Raw genomic sequence first — 24,774 nt, forward strand, 5'->3', positions numbered from 1 at the left:
AAGTAGACTGGAGTAGGTTGCCATTTCCTAGTATACAGTAACATGGAGAAATACCCACAGTGATTCGTTTAGTTTGGAAGGAAGTTCAGAACCACATTTATAGCATGATACCACTTTTCTCCCTAAATATATTTATGCTGGTGTACACATAGAAAAAACACTGGAAAATTCATACCATGAGTTTACTCATGCTCATTTACTCAAAATTCTTTTATTCATTCAACGAACATTGGGTACCCCAAAGCACCAAGCCCTGGTCTCTCCGGTGTGCTAGACACTCATCAGGAAACCAGGCAGTAGACACCCCTGCCTTTGTGGGAACTCTGGGGATTCCTGGAAGGTGCACAGGCATGGGGAAATTAACAAGACAGCGCCAGTCAGGCTCTCTCGCCTTGTGTTCTATAAGCAGTGACTTTGCAGAGTTATGTAAAGCTGAGACCGCTTATAGCTCTGCACACGCGTGTCACGAGGTACTTGCTTGGTCACAGGCTACTTCGCAAGATGTATGGCTTGAGAAGGCTACTTCTTGAGATGTATGAGCTTCATCATGAAAGCCCTGGCTGCTGCTGCACTGGGGCTACACTGGAGTGGCATCATGGTTATGTTACGGCTGTGTTATGGTTGCCATGCCAGCCAGGAGAGAATAAACATATCTGCAGTTCCTACAGCTCCGCAAGACTCCTTCCAGATTCTTAGCTTGCACCTTGCCTACCCTGGGTTCCGCGAACAGTGCAGACAGTGTAAAGAGGATCAGCGGTAAATGAGGAAAACTGAATTTTTTACTTTCTATGCTTTCGAGGGTTTGACTTTTTTTTTTTTTTTTACTTCTTTTTTAATCGAAAGCATTATATTGCTTTGTAAATAAAAACCAACAAATACCAGAGGTTTCTGTGGAGAGCAAATTGTAGCAGCATCTGCAAGCCAAGGCCCAGGCAGGGCATGGCAGCAACGGCCTTGTAAGAGTGAAACTGCCCCGGGGCCTGCCATGCACCTGCCACCCGGGCATGGGCACCAGTGGCCCTTCACCTTGGGGCAGGGAGGTCTTGGCCTGGAGGTCGCTGAGCAAACTTTGGTGCAACTGTGAGGCCCAAGTTTTGCCCCTCTTTGTATTCATGGGCCACAGCTCCACGGTCTATGACAAGGGTGGGATCTGGTTCACGAATTCCTTGAGGAGAGAACTGTCAGCAAGAACAGGCAGAAGCAGGCCAAACTGAGGCGGGTGAATTAAGAACCTGATTCCTCAGGGCACCGTGAAACTGGATTCATCCCTGTGGATTTCCCTGTGAACTTCTGTGAGGTGTGAGCCTAGGGCAGGGACAGGCATAAACACCTCCTGCCCCAGCAAGAAATCCCCGAGCTCAAGGTGTGGCTTCGAGTGAGGAACCTAGACTGGGGCCACAACCATGAATAAATTCCACTGGCCTGGAACCTTCAGCTGTGAGCAGGGCTGTCCTAAACGCTGGTTGGCTGTTGGTTGTATGTGGACCAGAGGTGACTGGTAGCTGGCGAGGGCTGATAGCGGAATTACCAGTCCACCTTTCCCAGCAATCCCTACGAGCAGCACGGCAGGGCACATGCTTGTCAAGAATGTCTGGTTCCTGTGCCCTCACCTGGCCTGCATTCTTCCAGGCCTGCTAGGGCCCAGCCTTGCTGGAGACTACAGCACTTTACAAGCAAGGTCTGCCTTTTTCCAGCCCCAGGGCTATGGGAGCTGTACACAAGTGGAAACTTCCTTTTTCTCACTGCCTTTACTTTCTTGTTGGAGCATTTCAATTGTTTGCTACCTCCATTACTCCAGTGTTGGACAGAAGCTGGGGGCAGAACAAGCCTGATTCTTCCTGCCTACCTGCCCATTTGTTCCCAGCCCCAGATGAATGGACAATTTGCGGACTGTTAATAAGAGTAGGGACTGGTGTAGGAGGTTTCTCCCTCTACCCAGAGCTGGGATGATCCCTCCCCACTGCAACTAGTTGTTACCCCCCACCCCAAGTTGAGAGGGCATAGAAGGGGGATCAGGAAGGGTTCTGGATGCCTGTGCCCCATCCCACCCACTGCGTCTAATCCTCCTTGCCTTTATACATCCTCAACCCTTTGGTAAGGCACAGCACCTTAGGGCTGGTGCCAGTAGCTCTGAGGAGCCCACAACCCCTTTCCATTTGGTATGCCCATCCTTTCAGGATCAGTCAAGACAAAAACAAACACTGGAGCCCTGTGTAGGGGCAGAAAGGAGAGAACAACCATAAAAGGAATACTTAAAATGTAAAAGCTTGCAAATAGCCTGTAACTAATCTAGTCCATGATGTTGTTGGGGCAAAGTCTGACTTCTAATTCCTTACTGTGCAAACTCTATGCTTTAAGTTAGTGTGAGAAATGGCTTGGGGAGGGTAGTCCTCAATCTAGAAGGCTGTTGGGTTATTTGTTCAATAAAATTATTTGTAGACCCTGAAAAAAACAAAACAAATACTACAGATACTAACCAGCACATAGACACAGATGTGAAGAAAGGAATCAGGGCAGCGAGAGTCTCACAGCTCACAGCAGCAGGTAGGCTGGGCAGGTGATGGGACTCTCAGCCTCCTGCCTGCCTGAGTTTCCGGAAGTGAGGAAGACACCCCAAACCTGAGAGAAACAAAAGCAGCAGCAACATCCTAGGGAGAAGCCCCACAGACAGCAGAGAGGATTCTTGTGCTGTGCTCAGCTGCTCAGTTGCAGCAGACTCTTTGCTACCTCATGGACTGTAGCCCGCCAGGCTCCTCTGTTTATGGAATTTTTCAAGCAAGAACACTGGAGTGCGTTGCCATTTCCTTCTCCTGGGGTAGGACTGTTAGTCTCTTGAACTTTGTGGTGTAGCGGCAGCATAACAGACTAAATGAAAGTCATTCAGTCGTGTCTGACTCTACGAACCCATGGACCATACAGTCCATGGAATTCTCCAGGCCAGAATACTGGAGTGGGTAGCCATTCCCTTCTCCAAGGGATCCTCCCAACCCAGGGATCAAACCCAGGTCTCCCGCTTCGCAGGCAGATTCTTTACCAGCTGAGCCACCAAGGAAGTCCAAGAATGGGGGTAGCCTATCTCTTCTCCAGGGGATCTTCCCGACCCAGGAATTGAACCAAGCTTTCCTGCATTGCAGGCGGATTCTTTCACCAGCTGAGCTACCAGGGAAGCCCTCATAATAGACAAACCACCACCCTAACAAATTATTAAAATCTCCTTTTTGTGCAGCTGCTCTGGGACTCTACTCACCCATCCACCCCTGTAGTTCAAGCACCATAGGGGGTTAACAGCCAGCTATCTATAAGAGCTGTCTATAGACATAATAGCTGATCTGTAACAACTGTCTATAGATCAGCATCTCAAGGGAGCCTTCTTGCTGAATCCAGGACCAAAGTGGGGGAGGGGGATATATATATATATATACCTTGCTACAATAGTGCCCCCTGTCCCCAAGAAGCAAACAAAGCAGCTAAGGGACTAGCTGTTAAAAAGTATTAGAAAGCCATTAAAGAGAATGAAATAATACCATCTGCAGCAACATGGATGGACCTAGAGAGTGTCATACTGAGTGAAGTAAGTCAGACAGAGGAAGAGAAATAGTGTATGACATCCCTTATAGGTGGAATCTAAAAAGAAATGATACAAATGAACTTACTTCCAAAACAGGAAGAGACAGACTTAGAGAACAAACTTATGGTTATCAGGGGGAGGCGGGGGGAAGGATGGGGGAAGGAGTAGTTAGGGAGTTTGGGATGGACATGTGCACACTGCTATATTTAAAATGGATAACTGGGGGCTTCCCTGGTGGCTCAGCGGTAAAGAATCTGCCTGTCAGTGCAGGAGACACAGGTTTGATTCTGGGTATGGGAAGATCCCACATTCCGGGGAGCAACTAGCCTCTGTGCCACGACTTTGGAACCACACTCACCTAGAGCCCAAGCTTCACAATATTCTCCACAATGAGAAGCCCAAACACTGCAACAAAGAGTAGCCCCCATTGTCTGCAACTAGAGAAAAGTCTACACAGAAATTGAAGACCCAGCACAGCCAAAAAATAAATAAATAAAAATTTTTTAATGCATTTCACTTTAAAATAAATAAATGAATGAATGAATAAAAATGGATAACCAACAAGAACCTACTGTATAGCACATGGAACTCTGCTCAGTGTTATGTGGCAGCCTGGATGGAAGGGAAGTTTGAGGGGGAATGGATACATTGTATATATATGGCTGAGCGCCTTCACAGTTCACCTGACACTATTATAACACTGTTCATCATCTACACCCCAATACACAATTAAAGTTTAAAAAATAAAATAAAATGTAAAGCAAAAAAAAACACAAAACAGTTGAGGGAAAGTGGTGCTGGTGGGTGAAAGGTCTTTGATAAACAGAACTGTCCCTGAAGAAACAGAGGCCCCTGTCCTCTCCTGTACCCTAGTTGTCACCCAAGGCTTTCATCTGAATTGGCTTCTCTAAAGCCAACCAGGATTCTATCAAGCGACGACAATAGTAACAACTGATACGGAGCTCTTACATTCTGTCTTTGCGGAACAGAGGGAATCATTATAGTTGCTGCTGTTGTTGTTCAGTCACCCAGTAGTGTCTGACTCTTTGCCATCTCATGGACTGCAGCATACCAGGCCTCCTTCTCTGTCCCTCACCATCTCCTGAAGTTTGCCCAAATTCATGTTCAGTGCATTGGTGATGCTGTCCAGCCATCTCATCCTCTGACATCTTCTCCTTCTGCCCTCAATCATTCCCACCATCAGGGACTTTTCCAATGAGTTCTCTGTTTAAAGCAGATGACCAAAATACTGGAGTTTCAGCTTCAGCATCAGTCCTTCCAGTGAATATTCAGGTTGATTTCCCTTAAGATTGACTGGTTTGATCTCCGTGCTGTCCAAAGGACTTTCAGGAGTCTTCTCCAGCACCACAGTTTGAAGGCATCAATTCTTTGGTGTTCTGCCTTCTTTACAGTCCAGCTCTCACAATTGTATGTGCCCACTGGGAAGACCATAACCTTGACCCCTTCATGGATCATTGCCTTGTTGTGGTGAAGGGGCTTGCATAACTCAATAAAGCTATGACCCATGCCGTGCAGGGCCACCCAAGACAGATGGGTCATAGCAGAGTTCTGACAGAACGTGATCCACTGGAGGAGGGAATGGCAAACCACCCCAGTATGCTTGCCGTGAGAACCTCATGAACTGTATAAAAGGAACCTTATTATCACCCACTATACAGATAAAGAAACTGAGGCTGAGAGAGAGTTAAGCAAATCACAGATGGCCCTGCACTCACAAATAACCCAGTAGGACTCTTCCTCCTATGCTGCCCTCCCTTCCCAGAGCTGCCATCTTTTTTATAAAGCCAAATTGAATCTTTAGCTGGGTCTCCAATTCTAGGAGCCAGTCTGAGGGTCTGCTAAGGGCCAAGTATTATTTTAATGGATTCACAGTCTTATCTCCCAGGAGCAAATATTTCCTGGAGCAAGCAGCCAACTTATTTTTGCCTGGTCCCTATATTGTTAATTACAGAAACAGGAAAGTGTGTTGGTTTCTCACTCTTCATCGCAATCTCAGGAGGTCTATTCTGGCTCAGTGGTGGCATAACATCCCCAGAAACCAGGAGCTCCCAGCTGCCTTCTCCATGTGAGGGAGGATCTTGCAGGCTGTCTTCTGGACCATTTGCCTCAATAGTTTCCTCAGTCATTGAAAATAATTTTTCCAAGTAATATATGCATTTTTTTTTAAAGAAAAATGTTTACAGAGGAGGATCCTCAAATTTAGGAAACCAGAATCTTTTCTATTGGGCAATCAGCCTGCCTGACCTTGGTCCCAAAGCGAGGTGTTATCTTTATTATATCGGTGTCTCACTGATCCCATCTGTGATGCCAATTGTTTTGCTGTATCTCACTCTGTGCGCTTTGCTGAACCCATGGTAGGCAAGGCGTGAGCTAGGAGGCTGGAAGAGGAGCCTAGGGACTGCAGACGTGTTTATTCTCTCCTGGCTGGCACAGCAGGCATAGCAGCAGATATAACACAACATTAACTGCACATAACCCTTTAGGGCTTTTCCGGGTGAAGCTTATGCAGGCACACCACACAAAGGAGCCTGCAACCAAGCAAGTACCTCATGAGGCACATGCACAGTGCCGTCAGTGATCTCAGCTGTTATGCAACTGGGCAAAGGCACTGCTTACAGAGCATGGGGCAAGAGGGCGTGAGAGTGCAGGGCAAGAGAGCCTCACTGGGACCATCTTGTTAATTTCCCCACAGCTGAACAATACAGAAAACCTGCCCTTTGGGAATTCCCTGGCAGTCTGGTGGTTAGGACTTGGTACTTTCACTGCCAGTGCCCACGTTCAATTCTTGGTCAGGGAACTAAGATCCCACAAGCCAAGTAGCATGGTCAAAAAAGAAAAAAAGGAAATCTGCCCTGTGCTCCGAAGAGAGACATTATCTCTAACTTTCAAGGTTTTCACTATACAAATATTCTTGAACAAGTCCAGAGACAGCCAATGCCTATGCTCCACTAACTGCACGCAAGGGGCCCATAAAGAATTATCCACCAACAATTAAAAAGGCCTACTAACAGATCATACAGAGTTAGGGAATTCCAGAAAAACGTCTACCTCTGTTTCACTGACTTTGCCAAAGCCTTAGAGTGTGTGATCACAATAAACTGCGGAAAGCTCTTAAAGAGACAGGAATGCCAGACCATCTTACCTGTCTCCTGGGGAACCTGGAGCAACAGTTAGAACCTTTTATGGAACAACTGATTGGTTCAAGACTGAAAGGAATACAGGGTCTGTCTGCTGTCACCTTGTTTTTTAATTTATACGCTGAGCAAATCATGAGAAATGCTGGGTTGGATAAGTTACAAGCTGGAATCAAGATAGGTGGGAGAAACATCAACAACCTCTGATATTCGGATGATACCGCACTAATGGCAGAAAACAAAGAGGAAGTAAAGAGCCTCTTGATGAGAGTGAAAAAGCTGGCTTAAAGCTAAATACTAGGAGAAGGAAATGGCAACCCACTCCAGTATTCTTGCCTGGAGAATCCCATGGACAGAGGAGCATGGCAGGCTACAGTCCATGGGGTTACAAGCGTCAGGCGCAACTTAAGAGACTAAACCACCAGAGAAAAACTACCCTCAATTTGGCAGCAAGTGACAATTGTCCTTTTTTTTTTTTCTGTGCTTTAATTTTATTTTATTTTTTTCTGTCTCCATTTTTTTGACAATTGTCCTTAAGATTTCTTTTTTTTTTCCCTAATAGAAAAAGAAAATACTTGGAAAATGAAAGTAATAAATTTTCTATTCAAATGTTTTAAAAAAAAAAAAAGCTAAATACTAAAAAAATTAAGATCATGGCATCCAGCCCCATTACTTCATGGCAAGTAGAGGGGGGAAAGGTGGAAGTCGTGACATATTGCCTCCTCTTGGGCTCTAAAATCACTGCAGATGGTAACTGCAACCATGAAATCAGAAGACGATTGCTTCTTGGCAGGAAAGCTGCGACAAACTTAGTGTGTTGAAAAGCAGAGACATTACTCTGCCAACAAAGGTCCATATAGTCAAGGCTGTGGTCTTCCCAGTGGTCACTTACAATTGTGAGAGCTGGACTGTAAAAAAGGCAGAGTGCCGAAAAATTGACGCCTTCGAACTGTGGTGCTGAAGAAGACTCTTGAAAGTCCCTTGGACAGCACGGAAATCAAATCAACCCTGAATACTCACTGGAAGGACTGATGTTGAAGCTGAAGCTCCAGTATTTTGGTCATCTGATGTGAACAGCTCATTAGAAAAGTCCCTGATGCTGGGAAAGATTGAGGGCAGAAGGAGAAGAGGGCGTCAGAGAATGAGATGGCATCACATGTACATGAACATGAACTTGGGCAAACTTCAGGAGATGGAGAGGGACAGACAGGGAGGCCTGGCGTGCTGCAGTCCATGAGGCTGCAGTGTCGGGCTTGAGTGGGTGACTGAACAACAACTAACAGGAAAAGGATTCCAGTGTGGCAGGATAGAAAGTTCTCATACTCTGTCTGCCCCCATGAACCCCAGGACCAGGTACCACACAGCTAGGGGCAGCCCCTACACAGCCTCTACAAGAGCCCATTGAAATGATACAAAGTAGACAATCCTATACTTGCCTAGCCCATTTCCTACTTTCCATGAAAAGAAGGCTCTTGTCTACATTTCCCCCTCATTCTGCCTCCTGGCCAACCCTGGGGCCTGTGTGGCCCTGTGTGGCATGGCACGTCCTCCTCCTCTTTGGAACTGTAACAAACTGTCTTTTCAATGTCAGTTGTCTCCTGATCTGTTGGCCTCACCCACACCTCAATAATAATAAAACCTACCTTTTCACATTTTATCTCTTACTATCTGATTGGAAAAATTACAAAACTTGACAGCACTGTGGATGTTGCTTTCACATGTGGCTGGGAGGAATGCAAAATGGCTAAACATTCATGGAGGGAAATTAGGGAAATAGATGGGGAAACAGTGGAAACAGTGTCAGACTTTATTTTGGGGGCTCCAAAATCACTGCAGATGGTGACTGCAGCCATGAAATTAAAAGACGCTTACTCCTTGGAAGAAAAGTTATGACCAACCTAGATAGCATATTGAAAAGCAGAGACATTACTTTACCGACTAAGGTCCGTCTAGTCAAGGCTATGGTTTTTCCTGTGGTCATGTATGGATGTGAGAGTTGGACTGTGAAGAAGGCTGAGTGCTGAAGAATTGATGCTTTTGAACTGTGGGGTTGGAGAAGACTCTTGAGAGTCCCTTGGACTGCAAGGAGATCCAACCATCCATTCTGGAGATCAGCCCTGGGATTACTTTGGAAGGAATGATGCTAAAGCTGAAACTCCAATACTTTGGCCACCTCATGTGAAGAGTTGACTCATTGGAAAAGACTCTGATGCTGGGAGGGATTAGGGACAGGAGGAAAAGGGGTCGACAGAGGATGAGATGGCTGGATGGCATCACTGACTTGATGGACATGAGTCTGAGTGAACTCCGGGAGTTGGTGATGGACAGGGAGGCCTGGCGTGCTGCAATCCATGGGGTCGCAAAGAGTCGGACACGACTGAGCGACTGAACTGAACAAAAAGTTTGTGTTTACTTTTGGTCCACGAATCCTACATCTAGGAATTTACCCAGAATATGTATCTCCAATAATAAAAAATACATGGGTACAATATTCTAATTATATCACTGTCTGTAATTGCAAAATATTGGAAACATACTGAATCCCTGTACATAAACAATTTGGTGAATAAACTATGGAATCCCCACACTATACAGGGTAGGGGGAAGGTGAGAAAGATATTTATGAACTGATATGGAATGATTTCTAGATATATTATTTAGTGGGGGGAAAAAGCAAAATAGAGAAGAATTTTTATACCACTGTTTCTGTAAGAAAGGAATAATAAAGAAATACACAAGTATCTGTTTGATTTTTCAAAAAGCAGCACCGGAAGTCAGAAACTGAGGATCTAATTTCTTGCAGGGGACAGAGGAGCACGCAGGGAAGGGATGGAAATGTTGAGTGACTCGACTCTAAGTTTTGAATAGTTTTGACTCTTAGAATCAAGCTATATACTCAAAATATATATGTAAATAAGGATTGGGAAGAATCCTAAAATGCAAACACAATCAACCTGACTGTATTTCAAATAAGCAATTCTGGAACTACTTGGTCTGTGTACTGTCAGACTGAGCGAATGAGTAAATATATTAAAGAAGTTAGGAGCCAGATTTCCCACAGTTGGAAAAGAACTACAAAATGGAATTGGAGAAAGCTAGGGGAAATTCTTTTGTTTTTAAATGAAACCAGAAGTATCAGTATGAACTTGTTGTATTTAATATATTAACATACACACAAAAAACAGGTACAGACATGCGTGTGTATGTGTGTCCCTAGTTTTCCACTGAAAGGACCTAGAAGCATTCTTCTTGGCATCCACAAAGGAAGGAGTATACTGTTCCCCACTGAACAGAATGTGGCTGCTTGGAGAAATGATGGAATCCAGGGCTGAGGCAGGGAAAGTACAAGTTGATGTGCCAAGAAGTAAGAAAGTGCTCATAAAGTGATGGAATATGGGAAAGGATTACAGGATATAGGAAATAGCTGTAAGTAGATACTGTACACAGTTGGGATAATCTGAGCACCAACATAAATAATGGGATTAATGGATTATATAACTCATGGAAACTGGAGTGAAGGAAGGAATAGGATATTTGAAGAAGGAATAGGGTATCTGTACGGTTTCACAGTACCTCCACATAAGTTAGATCTTAATTAAGAAAGGGAAAAAAGACATACTTTACAATAGAAAAACCTGGCAGACAATTCCTTTCACAGGTGATTAAAGTCACCATCCCCTAAGATGGGACAAACCAAGATGTGCCTCCCATTATTATGTGCTAAGAAAGACATACCACTTCTGTGCTGTCCCAATCAAAGGACATAATCTGATCCTAATCACAACAAAACACTGGACAAACCCAAGTGAGGGACAAACCACAAAATCAACTCGCTTGGACTTTTCAAAAATGTCAATATTAGGAAAAACAAAGAAAGGCTGAAGAACTTTTCTAGACTAAAGAAATGAAAGACATGAAAATTAAACATGATGTATAACTCTGAATGAGATCCTGGGCCAGGGAAAGGTGTTAAAAATGATCTGTTGGGTTAATTGAAAAATTTGAGTATGGACTACGGTTTAGCTGAGAACATTATATCAAAGTTAGATTCCCTGATTTTGATCCTTGTATCTTGGATATATAAGAGAGTATCTTTGATATTAGGAAACACAGCCTGAAGTCTTTAGGGATAAAGGAGCATGTCTACAACATACTTTCAAATTTCAGGGGGAAAATATGTGAGGGTGTGTGTATTATACACATATACATGCATATATATACCAAGGAAGAGACAGAATTAAAGCAAATATGGCAAATTGTTAATCATTGGTAAAGGGTATATATTCTTGTAACTTTTATGTAAATTTAAAACTATATCAAAATTAAAAGCTATCTCCCCCCAACAAAAGCTAATATTTAAATAGAAGGGTCCCTTAACTGCCCAACATAATGAATGAAAAAAGACACACCCAGGCCTGTGTGGCTGCCTCCAAACAAACAGTTTGCTCTCGCTTGCTAATGGGTTCTGATTTTTAACATTAGACTTTTTACTCGAGAGCATTTTATTTAAAAAATAAAACTATAAGGGAGTTCCCTGATGGCCTAGTGGCTAGGATTCTGGACTTTCACTACCATGGCCTGGGGTTCAATCCCTGGTCAGGAACTAAGATCCCGCAATCGCACAGTGCAATCAATAGAGAGAGAAAAAAGAGGGTTCCCCAAAATAGCAAGAAAAAGTGAGTATTGTTGACAGACTGCAGGAATGAGTGAACCAGTGAATGGGGAGTGGGCGAGTGTATGGACAGAGCAAGTGACATGGGGACGCTGGGATGCAAGAGGCTCCCCTCAAAGCACAAGCACTTTTATCCCCAGTCTCTCTGCCTTCACAGCCCCACCACATAGGTGAGGGGTGTAGGGTGGCTCTGTTCAAGGGTGATACACCCTGGCAGCGGGGCTGGCCAAAGTGCATTTCCTTCCACTCCCTTAGGTCAAGCCAGGTGAATCCCTGCTGCTTCCTTTTCTCTGCCCAGGGCGGGGCCTCCTGCATTCTTGGCGGAAGGGCACCAGGCATGCTGAGGAGACAGCGTTACGCTGGCAACAAGGTGACCCAGATCTAGCCCCAGGCCTGTGCTCAGCTGCCCCTGTGACTATCACAGAGCATTTATCTGCTTTGGGTCTCCATTTCCCCATTTGCACCTTAGACAGTTTGGTCCAATCAGTGACTTTCAGCTTTGGGCACACATTAAAATCAGCTGGGGGGCTTTTAAAATTTCAGGGCCCAGACTGCACCCTGGAAAAAATAAGCAGGAGTCACTGGAGGGTATAATCCCGACACCCGCATCACGCTTTGCAGGTGATTTCAATGCACAGTTTGGTTTGAGAAACCTCTGGGTGCTGATCTCCACGGTTGCCTCTAGCCTCACGATAATAAGCCCCACCTGATGCCCCACTTCTGACACTGGAGTGTTCAATGAAATGGGAGAGTCACCCCAACATGTGAGTTCCTACCTTCAGCCCTTTGAGACTGCAGCCCTACCCAGGACTTTGCCCAGCCCCACCCACCCTTCTAAACCTCCTGCTCCAGCCCCTGCCTTCACCATTTTGATGTTTGGAATCGAGGACTCAGGATCCTTGCCGAAGGGGAGTCTCCCCAGGTATGTGCCCAGGTGCTCTTGCTTTCTTGTCACGCACAGATGCTGAAGAAGGTGCTGGGAGAAAGGGAAGAGAGAACTGGGGAGAAGAGGGAGTCTGTTCGAGATACCGTTTGACTTTTCTTTCCCCTTGAGGTAGTAGCTACTAATTTTTCCCAAGGAGGCCTGCGCCTCCAAAGGCCTCTCCTCTCAGGGGCCCTTGGGTGGGCATTATTAGCCTGCACTGCTTCCCCATGGACACAGGCTGAGAGGAAAGAGCATTGAATTTTAGTCCCTTCCTTCAGTTGCAGCAACCTGTGCAAGTCATACGAAACACCTGAGCCTTAGTTTGCCTATCTGTAAAACAGGCCAACCCTGCCCTATCTCACTGGCCAATGACAAGAACATATTGTTTCAAAGCAGACAGATGCACTGAGGCTTTAAAACATGCCTTTTATTTGATTGGAAGCTCAGTATAAATGCTGGAGGGGCTGCTGATCTGACAGACTACAGAACTTACTCATGGCTGAACCCCAACTGGATATGAAGCCCTCAGGTGAGTCTTTAACTCCTGTTTCCAATATGGTTGTCAAGGAGGATAGGGGAGAGCCCGAGGAAGCGTGGGGTGTCCTTCTCCACTCTGCCAGTGGTGTAGTCAAGAGCAGAGAAAGTAGACCACGGGTCCTGTCAGAGGGAGGCAAGTATCAATAGCTATAATTAATAATAGCAGCCAGCAAATACTGGTGCTCAGTACATGTAGGAGTGGTTATATTTTCTGTGTATTTTCTCATTCCTTCTTATAAGCTTGTGAGGTAGAGATTATTAATCCCATTTTCCAGATCAGAAAACAGGCTCAGAAAAGTGACTTGTCTAAGGTGTCACTGCTACTAAATAGCACAGGAGAAATTCAGATCCAAATCTGCCAGACTTCAAAGAGCATGCTTTCTGACCTCTAAGAGACCCAGTCCATCCACAGGTCCATCACGAAAATGAAATGCTTTTGCATGTGGGGGTGTCTCATGCTGTGTGGCCTGAGTAGTGAAGGGGTGAGAACGGCATTGTTACAGTTCAGGGTCAGTCTCCCTGACCAGCACGGAGCTCCCTTCTCGGCTGGAGTGAAAGGGCACAGGGACATTATTTCCATCTGGGGAGAGCACTGCACTGGGCAAGACTATCTTATTTGTATGGTTTAAGCCCTCAACAGAACTGACTTCATGGGCCTGAGACCAGAGCAGTTGTGCAGGGTCCTACATCAGACAGACCTCATGCTTGGGATTAAGTGCTCTGTGGTTGCTGGCTTGAAATTTTTTATAATTTTTGAGTTTGTTTTGTAAGCAAAATCAGATGGGACAATGGAGCACCTGCTGAGAGACTGGGAGCTGTGGCTCGAATGTGTGATTCCCCTCTCAGCCCACCACGCTCCAGCCTCCACCAAAGTCCCTCACTCTGCTGTCACCTTTGCACCTGGCAGTGACTCAAGCAAAAGGTGGTCAAGGCAGGGCATGCTCTGAGGTCCACAGGGCAGGGAAGAGGCAAGTCACCCCTATCCAGGTAACAGCATTCAGGTGGGGGGGGGGGGGGGCTGCAATTCCTTGGGTAGCCACTTTGCCCTGGGCCACATTTTCCACAGTGGCTCGGACAGTAAAGAATCTGCCAGCATTGCAGGAGACCCACGTTCAATCCCTGGGTCAGGGAGATACCCTGAAGAAGGAAACGGCTACCCACTCCAGTATTCTTGCCTGGAGAATTATGGACAGATGACAGGTGCCAGGCCTTTGGGATCGCAAAGGGCTACAGTCTATGGGATCACAGAGTTGGACATGACTGAAGGATTAACAATTTCTTTTCACTTTCCTCTTAACTAGGTCACATCCAGGTCCTGCCATTTCCTGGAGCAAACTCCAAGTTACTTTATCCTTCAGCCCAAATTTTCTTGTCTGAAAATGGGAATAATACCTTCACCCCATGGGATTATTGTAAGGCCAATGAGGTTTCTGTTGTGATTCTTTTTTCCAAAATGCAAGTCTGATTATGACAGTCTTCTCCTGAACACCGTCTAATTGGCTTGACACTGTTCTAGAATAAAGGCCTTTCACTCACACCAGCACTGTCCAATTAAAATATTACATAAAGCACTAGTGGTAAAGAACCCACCTACCAAACCAGGTTAGACTTAAGAGACACGGGTTCAGTCCCTGTGTTGGGAAGATCCCCTGGAGGAGGGCACAGTAACCCATTCCAGTATTCTTGCCTGGAGAATTCCAAGGACAGAGGAGCCTGGCAGGCTACAGTCCATAGGGTTCAGAGTCGCACAAGATAAGCGACTTAGCACACAAGCCACATAAGTAGACTTTTTTTGTAGCCACATTTAAAAGGCAGGTGAAATTAATTCTAATATATTTATTTCACCCAATAAACCAAAACTATGATTTCAACATGAAATCAATATTAAAAATTGGGCCTTTTGCTGTTCCCAGGCCCTGAAAAGCTCTTCTCCCTCCACCCTCTGAATCTAGTTAAGCTGACTCAACCTTCAGATGTCAGGTCACTTAGCCTTCAGAGAGGTCTTTCTCAACCCCCTTCCAGGTTTTCACACTACTGTGTATCTTGATCTCAACAGGCCTACAACTGTAAAATCACATTTACCTGAGGTCACCTGATTAATCTCTCTCTCCTGTTGTACACACTAGCACAAAGGTCACTTTGGGTTTTTAAATTGTTGTTTGAATCATTTCCCCAAGGATTAGCACCGCACACAGCAGCCTTGGGAAGATATTCTATGTAAAAGGCCTGGCACCTTGATGCTCTAATGTTCCCTCCTTTCACTTCCCTCTGGTTGAGAAACTTCTCCTTATTAAAGGGACTCTCTTAACTGTATAACTCTGCTAAAGATCTGGAGACACAAAACTCTCAATGCCAAATACATTTAAGTAGAAACAAGTTAAGCACACATATTATAAATATTTCTTCTTCAGATTACATATCATTTAAAAATACTATCTCAGTTCCTTTTCATGATTTAAGCAGCAATTAAGGAAAATTCCTGTTCAAGTCTGAGTATAATTACTGCCCTTTTCGAGTTTTTTCCTGTGAGGAGCTGCAGAGCAGAAAGTGGTGATGGGGCTCTATTGTCCCTTGTCTAACTGGCAGAGTTGGCACACAGCTAAATGCTGAGCTGCCATTGTTTCTCACCTCTCCTTCTCTAATTCTTTCTCAGGTGAATATAAACAAGGAGGCTCAAATCAACAGTCGCCAACTGATCCAGGTGATAATACCAAACCTGATGACACCTGCCCAGGTGAGGATTCAACCCCTAGGTCATGTTGCAAAGCCAACTTCATCATTTGGCTTCACCAACTTTCTCCACCTTTAGTCAAGACTGCTCCTTCTTATGACAATTAAGTTTTAAGACTTAAGACTCACCCAATGCCACTGTCTCCAAGTGAAAAGTGAAAGTTGCTCAGTCATGTCGGACTCTTTGCGACCCCATGGACTATATAGCCCATGTAATTCTCCAGGCCAGAATACGGGAGTGGGTAGCCAATCCCTTATCCAGAGGGTCTTCTCAACCCAGGTCTCCCACTTTGCAGGCAGATTATTTACCAGCTGAGCCATCAGGGAAACCCAAAGATGTCTTCAAAGATGGTAGAATTATCCTGTGTCTCTGCCCCTCAAGTCCCAGGGGATCCAACAGGAATCAACAGGATGATCTGCACCCTTAAGAATATAGCACCCCAGGGCTACACATTTTCTTCAAATGTTTCAAACAACAACAAAGCACACCCAAGTCACACCCAACAAGATGTACTCCCAAAGGTACTGCATGTCACACACTGTTTTTTAGATCCTGGCTTCACACTGCCTTTTGGTGAGTATAATGGGGCATATACCTGAACTTGCCCAGCATTCCTATAAAAACCTCAGATAATTAAAAGTTTATATATGCCTTTTATTTATTATTCAGCTCTTTGCTATAATTGATGTTTAAAATGTTAATTTTCTTTTACATAAAAATTTGTGGGTGATCCAGAGCTGGTACTTAAAGTCAGAATTCAGAGCCACAAAGAAAATGACTTCATTGAAGTTGAACTGGATAGACAAGAGTTGAGTTACCAAAATCTACTACAAGCAAGCTGCTATGAACTGGGGATTAACCCAGAGCAAGTGGAGAAGATCAGAAAGCTACCAAACACATTGCTCAGAAAGGTAGGGTGTTTACAAGTTTCTAAATAGAGACTGGGCCCTAGGTGGGTAAAATTATGTTCAGTGAAGCCGATCACTAGCTTTTGTATTATTAATATGAAAACAAATCCAAGACACTGGACATTTTAGCTGCAGGATAGCCAAACATGGTAGCTAGGTTATTTTCAATCTGGTGCTTTTACAGATTTGCGTACCTTTAATTTACTCACTCTTTTTACTTCTCTGAATTACAACCACCAAAATCTAAAACCCTAGCTCAGTATGTATGGCCAGACTCACATCTCAAAAGACTGATCCCGGGGACAGAAAATACAAAGCCACTCTTACCTGCTTAGCAAAGTCAAGCCTTTGCAGTCTCAGGAAACAAAACGGGGCATTTTTATGTATTTTTCTGATTCAAAATAAATCTCATCTTTTAACTTGAGGGAAACTCTCATCTCTTTGGGCATTTTTAAAAAAGCAACTTTCAAAATGCCTTTTAGCAATTCTTATTGGTGCCGTGGCTTAACAGTATATTCTTTATAAACTGAAAGTGGTGGGATGGTCATACTTTCAGAGAGAGAGATATATATATATAGCGCCCTGGATGGACTAAAGTCTTTTTTAAATTGAGACTTTATTCCCCTTGGAAATCAGCAACAAGGTCTGAAACACAAAAACGGGAAAGGAAAACAATCCTCAACTGCTGAGTCAGTTTACCACGGATGGAAAGAAAGCAGTGCTGGGGCAATCCTGGTCAGCCTTTTCACCTAAGTTTACGTGTGTTTGTGAACCATTATGTAACTTCTTTTTCATATTAAGGACAAAGACATTCTAAGACTACAGGACTTTCAGGAAGTAGAACTCATTTTAATGAAAAATGGAAGCTCTGCACTGACAGAATATACACCATCTCTGTTAGAGAAGCCCTGCTACAACAGCAATGCTGCAAAAATGACGTATTAAATCGCAGAAATGAAAAGCTGGAATCAATATTTTGTGAAGAATGAAGTCTGGACGCATCTAACAGTTTGCTGACTTCGTATGTGTACTTACTTCCTTGTTGTGCAACTTCTCTAGGCTTGGGAGTAGAACACGTTTAAAGTGCTTTGACACAAGTTTATTCTGTAAAGTTGTACCCCAGTCCTGGTCAGGCACAGGTATGCACTCCCGAGACTCAGGACAAGTGGCCGGGCTCTGTTCACAACTCCATTAAGGGCAGGGTGAGCTAACTGGGGCTGGGAAAGCCAGGGCCCACTTGACACCCTGGTTTAAAGGCCCTAGCTTCTAAACCCATCTCTTACCATCATTTCCGTCTTACAACTCTGAAATCTACAAAATGGTGACAGGGTAACAGGCAGCAGACTTTTTTTCTTCTCTTAAACAGGAGGAAACAAAGGTCAGATATAATTTTTTCCCTTCTCTATACAAAATTAAAAGGTTTAAAATTTCTATGTTGTCATGACACCTGGTTCCACCTGAACTTTTCTCAAACCTTGAGCTAACCAATGTGTTTTTCTTATGGAAATGCTTTTCTTAAGCTATGTTAATGAACTATGTATTTACCTTAGACTCTTTCTTCAAGTCAGTTCCACCTAAGACTCAGAACCAATAATGGCTCAACAAACCAGTATGTTTTACTCATGGAAATGTTCTCTTAAGCTATGTTAATAAAACTATGTATTTGCTCAGAAACCTGCTTCTCTTCAAGATTCATGTCAATTTTATGGCACAGGATGACTCACCTTGTGCCAATGCTATCTCAAAATGCATGTTATGGGTGAGGGGTCTGATGCCACTCTCTTGAGTTTTGAGACATTTCCTTTCTCTAATTAGCAGCTTATATAATTTCTTGCTGAAAACTAGCAAGAGGGCACTCTTTCTGCCCCTTTCTGATGTCTGTGTCAGCAGTTTTCTTTTATACTTAATAAAACTTTATTACACAAAAGCTCTGAGCTATTAAGCCTTGCCTCTGGCCCAAAGGCCAAGAATCATGGTGGTGTACACAGCTCTTAACCACCTTTAAATGGCAGGACTTACACAACTTGAGTAACCACTTTTTAACCTAACAACTTGCAGAAGAGCCAAGACACAGCATACAGCACTGAATTTGCACTCCTGCCTGACTCCATTTACCAACTTTCATTAATACTCACTTTTTTACACACCAGTGTGAAGTCATCGCTAACTCTTATGCAACTGAGGAAAAAGTACCAGAGACCTCCTGGGCAAGCACAATGTCTTAATCTCCTCCAGCACTTGAAATAAGCCATCCCTCTCTCATCTTCAAATCCTCAACAGCTCACTTCTGATGAAGGGTGAAGGGACAGTAAGACATTGCATCAACATTTCACCCAATGCCAAAAAAAAAGGGAAAATGTTCTGAACAGTGCAAGTGAAATGTGTACCATTTTATTCATGAGATGAGTAAGAAACCTAAATATGTGGTTTACTTAGTACCCATGGGGTTTTGGTTAGGAGAACCTCAGCACCAAGTCTAAGTCTGGCATCCAACTCACACTTTTTAAGATAGCATGCTCCCTAATGAAAGCCAGTGCCACCCAAAGCTCAGTGTTCCATTGCCAGGGCTGTGACGGGGGATGAAAAGGGGCCAAGCCCCAAGTGCTTTGTCCCTGTTATTTTCAATCTGTCTTAAAGAAGATAAATTGAGGCATGGGCTGAGGGTTGGTTAATCACTGCTTGTGGAAAAGAGAGATTTTAGGTTGCTTTTAAGTGAACATGGTAGAATAAATTCATTTGAAAACAGTACTGTTGGAAAGCTTACAATAGAACCTGCACAGGTGTCACCTAGTGAAGCACAGAAAGATCAATAAGGGCAATTACCACAAGGTTGGTAAAATACGCATACCCATTTCAAGTTAATACAGCCTGCATCAGATGTATTTTCTAGAAGCAACATAGCTTTGCAGATTAATAAATATCTGAAGCATCAAGAGTAATTTTAATGGAAAAAAAAATTTTTTTTTTTTTTTTGGCCACACTATCTGGGACAGGGGATCGTAGCTCCCTCACCACCAGGGATCAAACTCACTCCTGCAGTGCAAGTAGAGTCTTAACCACCAAACTGGGATGGAAGTCCCAAGAATAATTTTTATTATGTAGTTCATGCACAGATAGTAAAAACTTAAATTTCTGAGTGACATACAATTCCGCTCAAGATTATGTAATTTTCAAGTCATTGAAACAAATCAGTTACCAGAATGCTATCCTAAAAAGATTTCCAGAACATATTTAGTAGTGGTCTAGAATGCTTATGGTTCATTTATAATGAAGTGATTTGGGGTATTTATTTGGAAGTATACAAGGGCGACGGGTAACTGATACAAGGCCTTTTAGCTACATGAATTTTATATACTCTAGTCAAGGCTATGGTTTTTCCAGTAATCATGTATGGATGTGAGAGTTGGACTATAAAGCTGAGAGCCAAAGAATTGATGCTTTTGAACTGTGGTGTTGGAGAAGACTCTTGAGAGTCCCTTGGACTGCAAGATCAGTCCTGGGTGTTCATTGGAAGGACTGATGTTGAAGCTGAAACTCCCAATACTTTGGCCACCTGACGCAGAGAGCTAACTCATTTGAAAAGACCCTGATGCTGGGAAAGATTGAGAGCAGGAGGAGGAGATGACAGAGGATGAGACGGTTGGATGGCATCACCAACTCAATGGACATGGGTTTGGGTTTGGGTGGACTCCAGGAGTTGGTGATGGACAGGGAGGCCTGGCGTGCTGCAGTTCATGGGGTCGCAAAGAGTCGGACACGACTGGGCGACTGAACTGAACTGAGGTGCCTTTCAAATTTCAACCACTTCCCCTTTACAGAGCAAACATTATTTAAACACTTCATGTAAGTACACTTATTAAGAGTAAAACAAGGACCAAGAGTAGCCCCTCTGAGGTGATAATGTAACCTGAACAAAGGGAAGGACGTGCTGACCATGGGTCAGGAGAACGGCAGGTTTCCTTCCTAGATTGGTATAAATCTAGGAGAAAAAGCTTCTTTGGAAGCTGATTATATAGAAACAGAATTAGTTTCCTGGCAGACACCCAAATGAAAATTACTTCAAGATAAAAATAACGTATCACAAAGAAAACATACATGGAGGCCCTGTCTCTAGCTTTAAAGACTACAATTAAAACCCTAAGTCTGGAACTCGAGAAACAATACTCTAAACCTATCACTTTAATTCCATGAAATACACTGTTTATGTATCTATTTTACTACTTACTACCTACATCAAGACCTTTTCCCATTTTTTAAAATTTAAATTTTATTAAGAAATATACATACAAAAGCACATACACATACAGTTTAAAAAAGAAACCACCCACCCAGCTTCAACAATCACCACCAGTTCTTCTGAAGGATCCTCTTGCCCTTCAGGATCTCCCTCCAATACACTGAATTGGTTAGATCATTTCCTTGCTTTCCATTTACCATGTATTTATGGACTGGTTTTGACTTTCACAGAAAAGGAACTGGATTATTCTTCCGCAACTTGCTTTTTTGACCAGAGACTCATCCACGTTCATGTGCGGCTGTAGTGCAGTCTGCCTTCTTGGAATCCCACTACAGGAATATACCACATATTGGTCCCCTGGTCTGTTGGACATTAAAGTCTTTCCAGTTTGTCTTTGCCTCCTTTCCTCCTATTACAAATGATGCTGCTATGACACGCATGCACATATGTTTCTCTAGGGTGTGTATCTAGGGATGGAACAGCCAGAAGTCACAGCACAGTTGGATCCAACTGTTTTCTGAAGCTGTTGTTCCTGAACATTTTTAAAGCTAATGACAACTGATCTATTTGGGATGGCCAAGGGGAAGAAACAGATCAACTATGAAACTCAAACTGCATTTTTAAATTAGGAAATTAAAAAATCTAATACAATGAAAAATACATTTACTTCTTTTACTGAAATGGACTTTTGAAACTACATTTTTTAACTTAAAATTGCTGTCTCCTATATCCCAAATGTTTCTAAATACACTGGGTGAAAAGAGCAAGATTCAAAAAATATGCTGTACTATGATATATTTTAAGAGATTCATACATATAAATGATTACATCCCCCACCACCCAGCTCCCCACAAAAACCACTTGGAAAAATAATTAACACTAGTAGCTCCTGGACAGGAAGAGCAGGAGCAGAAGAGACATATCACAAAACACTTCTGTTGTTTTTCCAAACCATACACAAGTCTGTCATACAAAATTCTTAAAAAGCAGTCACCCGGGGATTTTTTCATAAACTAAAAATCAGTCCAAACTCAAACCTGAAAAACAACCCTGCGGGAAGTCCCACCCCACAGAAAATATACACAAGTTCAAGTATTTTTCATTTTATGCACATTTAAAAAATACTCACACAGCTCATCTACAACACATTTTTGAAAGCACAGAACAGACACAGTTAAAAACACTTCCATCCTAAATTGTTCGGTTTTAACATCTCTAAAAATTTCTAATCAAGTGACTGAACCCAACCGCATGTGGTCAAAGTATTCTCACACCTTAGAAATATGGCTCTAACACTATATTGAAGAAACCAGACAGATCACCTGAAGGTAAATAATGTTAATAAGGAAAGAAGGTGTCTCTAGGCTGGGTAACAAAATTAGCTCAAGAAGGCAAGAAAGATGTTTTAATACAACTTGAAAAATTATTGTATTATGATCTGTTTGAAGAAAAGATGTCTTAACAAAAAGGGTGAAGACGAGTGTCACTACCCTGCAAAAAGGAGGATGCCAGAACAGCAATTACCAGGCTCAATTACCAGGCTCCCACCAGACCAGTATGAACTCAAGTTTATCCAATTTATTTAAATCAGTAAAATTTATGTCTTTTAGTGATACATGCAGAAACATTTGTAAATTAAGTATGTCTGAGACTTGCCTGAAAATAACAGGGACAGGGGACACACACACAGAGTAAGAATGGTCACTGAATCTTATGGTGATGAACTTTAATCAGTTAACTACACTGTCCTACTCTTGCATCTTAAATTTTCCAAAATAAAAAAAGTTTTAAGAACTGATTGCTGCTTGCAGTCTTACCAAGTAATCTTCTGGTTAGTAAAAATCGGCTCCCCCTGAAGGCTTTTCAAAGAGAAATACGCATGAAGCAACTGACAACTTTTTGGTCTGCACCAGAGAAATGTGTATTTCTCAATGTAAACAAGCACATGACCACTACATGGGATTCTTGTGAATTTGGTTAATAAGAATAACTTCCTTGAGCCTAATTAATTTTGGGTGTTGAATGTGACCCAATTTCTAGATCTCCAAAACCTTTAGTCACAGACCCCTCAAGCGACCAGGCCTCCCCTTCAAATTTCGTATTAAGTTCATTAGTGATCCATACAGATGAAGATGATGAAGACTGCATAAACTCATTTACTGTACTTCATTAAAATAAATTAGCGAACGATTCTACGTGAGGCAGAAGAGAACAAACTTGGCATTTTAATACCCGATTTAACACCTTAATGACTAAGTATCTTAATACTTAAATAAATTTCTTCTGTTTTCTGTTTTTCTTAATACTCAGTAATAGAAACTGGTAAACTATCACTTTATGACCTTTATTCTATAACCATATCTTGTCAAACTACACAAAGCAGTGCTTGGGAGGTGGCTGACTTTGTGTTAGACTGTTTTCCCATCTTACATTAATTCTCACAAATTGAGAATCCATCTATCTCCATCTAGTTGAGCCAAGAGTGCTGTCCCCACACCATTATTTCATACAAAGCCTCTGAAGCGTCATTCTTTCCCAAAGCTTGGTGGAGGTTATTTTAGTAATTCTGTAGCCTATTATTATGCCTATTAGAACAACTACAGTGGCATGAAGTGAGGCAGTGGACTGTGAGGTGGAGACCTAGATTCCACGTGCTAGTTTCTCCATCAACATGAAGTCCTAAGACATCAGGTAAATCATTTAACATACCAACTCAAGTTTCTCTACCTATAAACTGATGGCAATATCTGACAACTATAAATCATGAAGAACTGTGATGTATATGAACTATGACACATGTGGCTGGAGCTAATAGTACTTTTATACAATCAACAAGCTGGCTACAGGTAGAAATGTGCTGCCAAATTTGCCATACATGACCCACACACACACTCCCATTACCTTAAACATTTTTTTTTAAATCCTTGTTTCATGTGATACACTCCATACACAGAAATAAATATATTTATAAGACCAGGTCAAAAAAGTCTTGATACAGGATTTCTAAGACAAAAAACCAGCTAAAAGTGTCTGAATGTTTTTCTACATCATTATTTCACAGCTAGAGGATGATAGTGTTTGTCAGAAGGAAATTTTGAATTTTCTACTACTAAAGAAATCTCTCCGGGATGTAAAAATATATTCCAGTTCATTGTATATCTTCGTTATTAAAAGCAAAATCCAAATGTATTCATAACTACTAAAAATTGAAGCACCATTATTTAAAACATTTAAACTGTGGAAATTCTATAAAAATTAGTCTTAAACAGAACAAATCAGATAAAACTGTACACCAAGATCTCTAGTAACAACGTATCTCATATTTAAAACAAGGGACTAGTTCAGAGTCCAATAACTTTATTAAAAAAGATTAATACTAAAACTTTTCAATGACAAAGAGACAAATCTGTAACAGAAAGTCGGAGATACTTTATTTTCACTTCTAAATCCAAAAGCTAGCAGAGTTGTAAAAATGAAATCCCACTTAGTCTGATTCACACAAATATTAACGTTTAATCTCGTTTTCAAAGTCCCAAGAATGAAAACTTGCAATTAAACACTGAGCAAGCCACATGTTTAGGTAATATTTCTTAAAAAGTCTTAAAGAAAAAGATATGATACAGGACCTAAGTTTTCAGTGGCATATATATGCTATTAATACATGTTCTGAAATCTGATAGGTCACATCAGTCCTGAATTAATTTTTAATAATAATAATAAAAGAAAACTAACCGAGCTTTATACTTTTTCTATGCCACTATAGTTTTCTTTCACCTCATTTTAATGTCGATCTTCACTTTACGCCGTTTTCAGTTTTCTTCCAAAAATCTTCCAACAGTATTCCTACAAAGCAAAATTTGCGGAAAAATGATAATTAGACAACATGTATAAGGCAAATTTTCATGACTAAGTGGCCCAGTCACTAACTGCTAATTAATATATGTATATGGAATGTTTGTATTCTTTTCAATTATCAAGGCATCAGTGTGGTTTTTTAAAACCATGTGCCTGTGTATGCTTGCCTCTATGTGAATGGCTCAC

General features: G+C 42.5%; 2 protein-coding genes across 4 annotated transcripts in view; one reads left to right on the plus strand and one right to left on the minus strand.

Annotated features, from left to right (window-relative positions):
* Positions 1–12,815: 12,815 nt before the first annotated feature.
* On the plus strand, positions 12,816–17,441 carry ANKRD40CL (ANKRD40 C-terminal like). 2 transcript variants are annotated; one of them, XM_068975834.1, is made up of 4 exons: positions 12,816–12,849; positions 15,511–15,591; positions 16,339–16,499; positions 17,298–17,441. In XM_068975834.1, exons 1-4 carry the CDS (start codon positions 12,816–12,818, stop codon positions 17,439–17,441), a joined length of 420 nt encoding a protein of 139 aa, XP_068831935.1. The 2 variants fall into 2 exon arrangements, with proteins under 2 accessions (XP_068831935.1, XP_068831936.1); XM_068975835.1 differs by lacking the exon at positions 15,511–15,591.
* Positions 17,442–24,231: 6,790 nt separating this feature from the next.
* Positions 24,232–24,774, minus strand: part of LUC7L3 (LUC7 like 3 pre-mRNA splicing factor) — a 23,175-nt gene continuing 22,632 nt past the window's right edge. For both annotated transcript variants that reach the window (XM_068976540.1, XM_068976541.1), the window contains one exon: positions 24,232–24,576. The gene's annotated coding sequence lies outside the window, so the exon portion shown is untranslated. The remainder of the gene's footprint in view (positions 24,577–24,774) is intronic.

This window comes from Capricornis sumatraensis, chromosome 8 (assembly GCF_032405125.1).
Source record: "Capricornis sumatraensis isolate serow.1 chromosome 8, serow.2, whole genome shotgun sequence".
Taxonomy (NCBI): domain Eukaryota; kingdom Metazoa; phylum Chordata; class Mammalia; order Artiodactyla; family Bovidae; genus Capricornis; species Capricornis sumatraensis.

What these genes read in the sequence shown, in the direction of transcription:
- ANKRD40CL (XM_068975834.1), top strand. Translation starts at nt 12,816, where the DNA reads ATGGCTGAACCCCAACTGGATATGAAGCCCTCAG. An exon ending in ACTGGATATGAAGCCCTCAG is followed by an intron (nt 12,850 to 15,510) that starts GTGAGTCTTTAA and finishes ATTCTTTCTCAG; the next exon opens with GTGAATATAAACAAGGAGGC. An exon ending in CAAACACATTGCTCAGAAAG is followed by an intron (nt 16,500 to 17,297) that starts GTAGGGTGTTTA and finishes TTTCATATTAAG; the next exon opens with GACAAAGACATTCTAAGACT.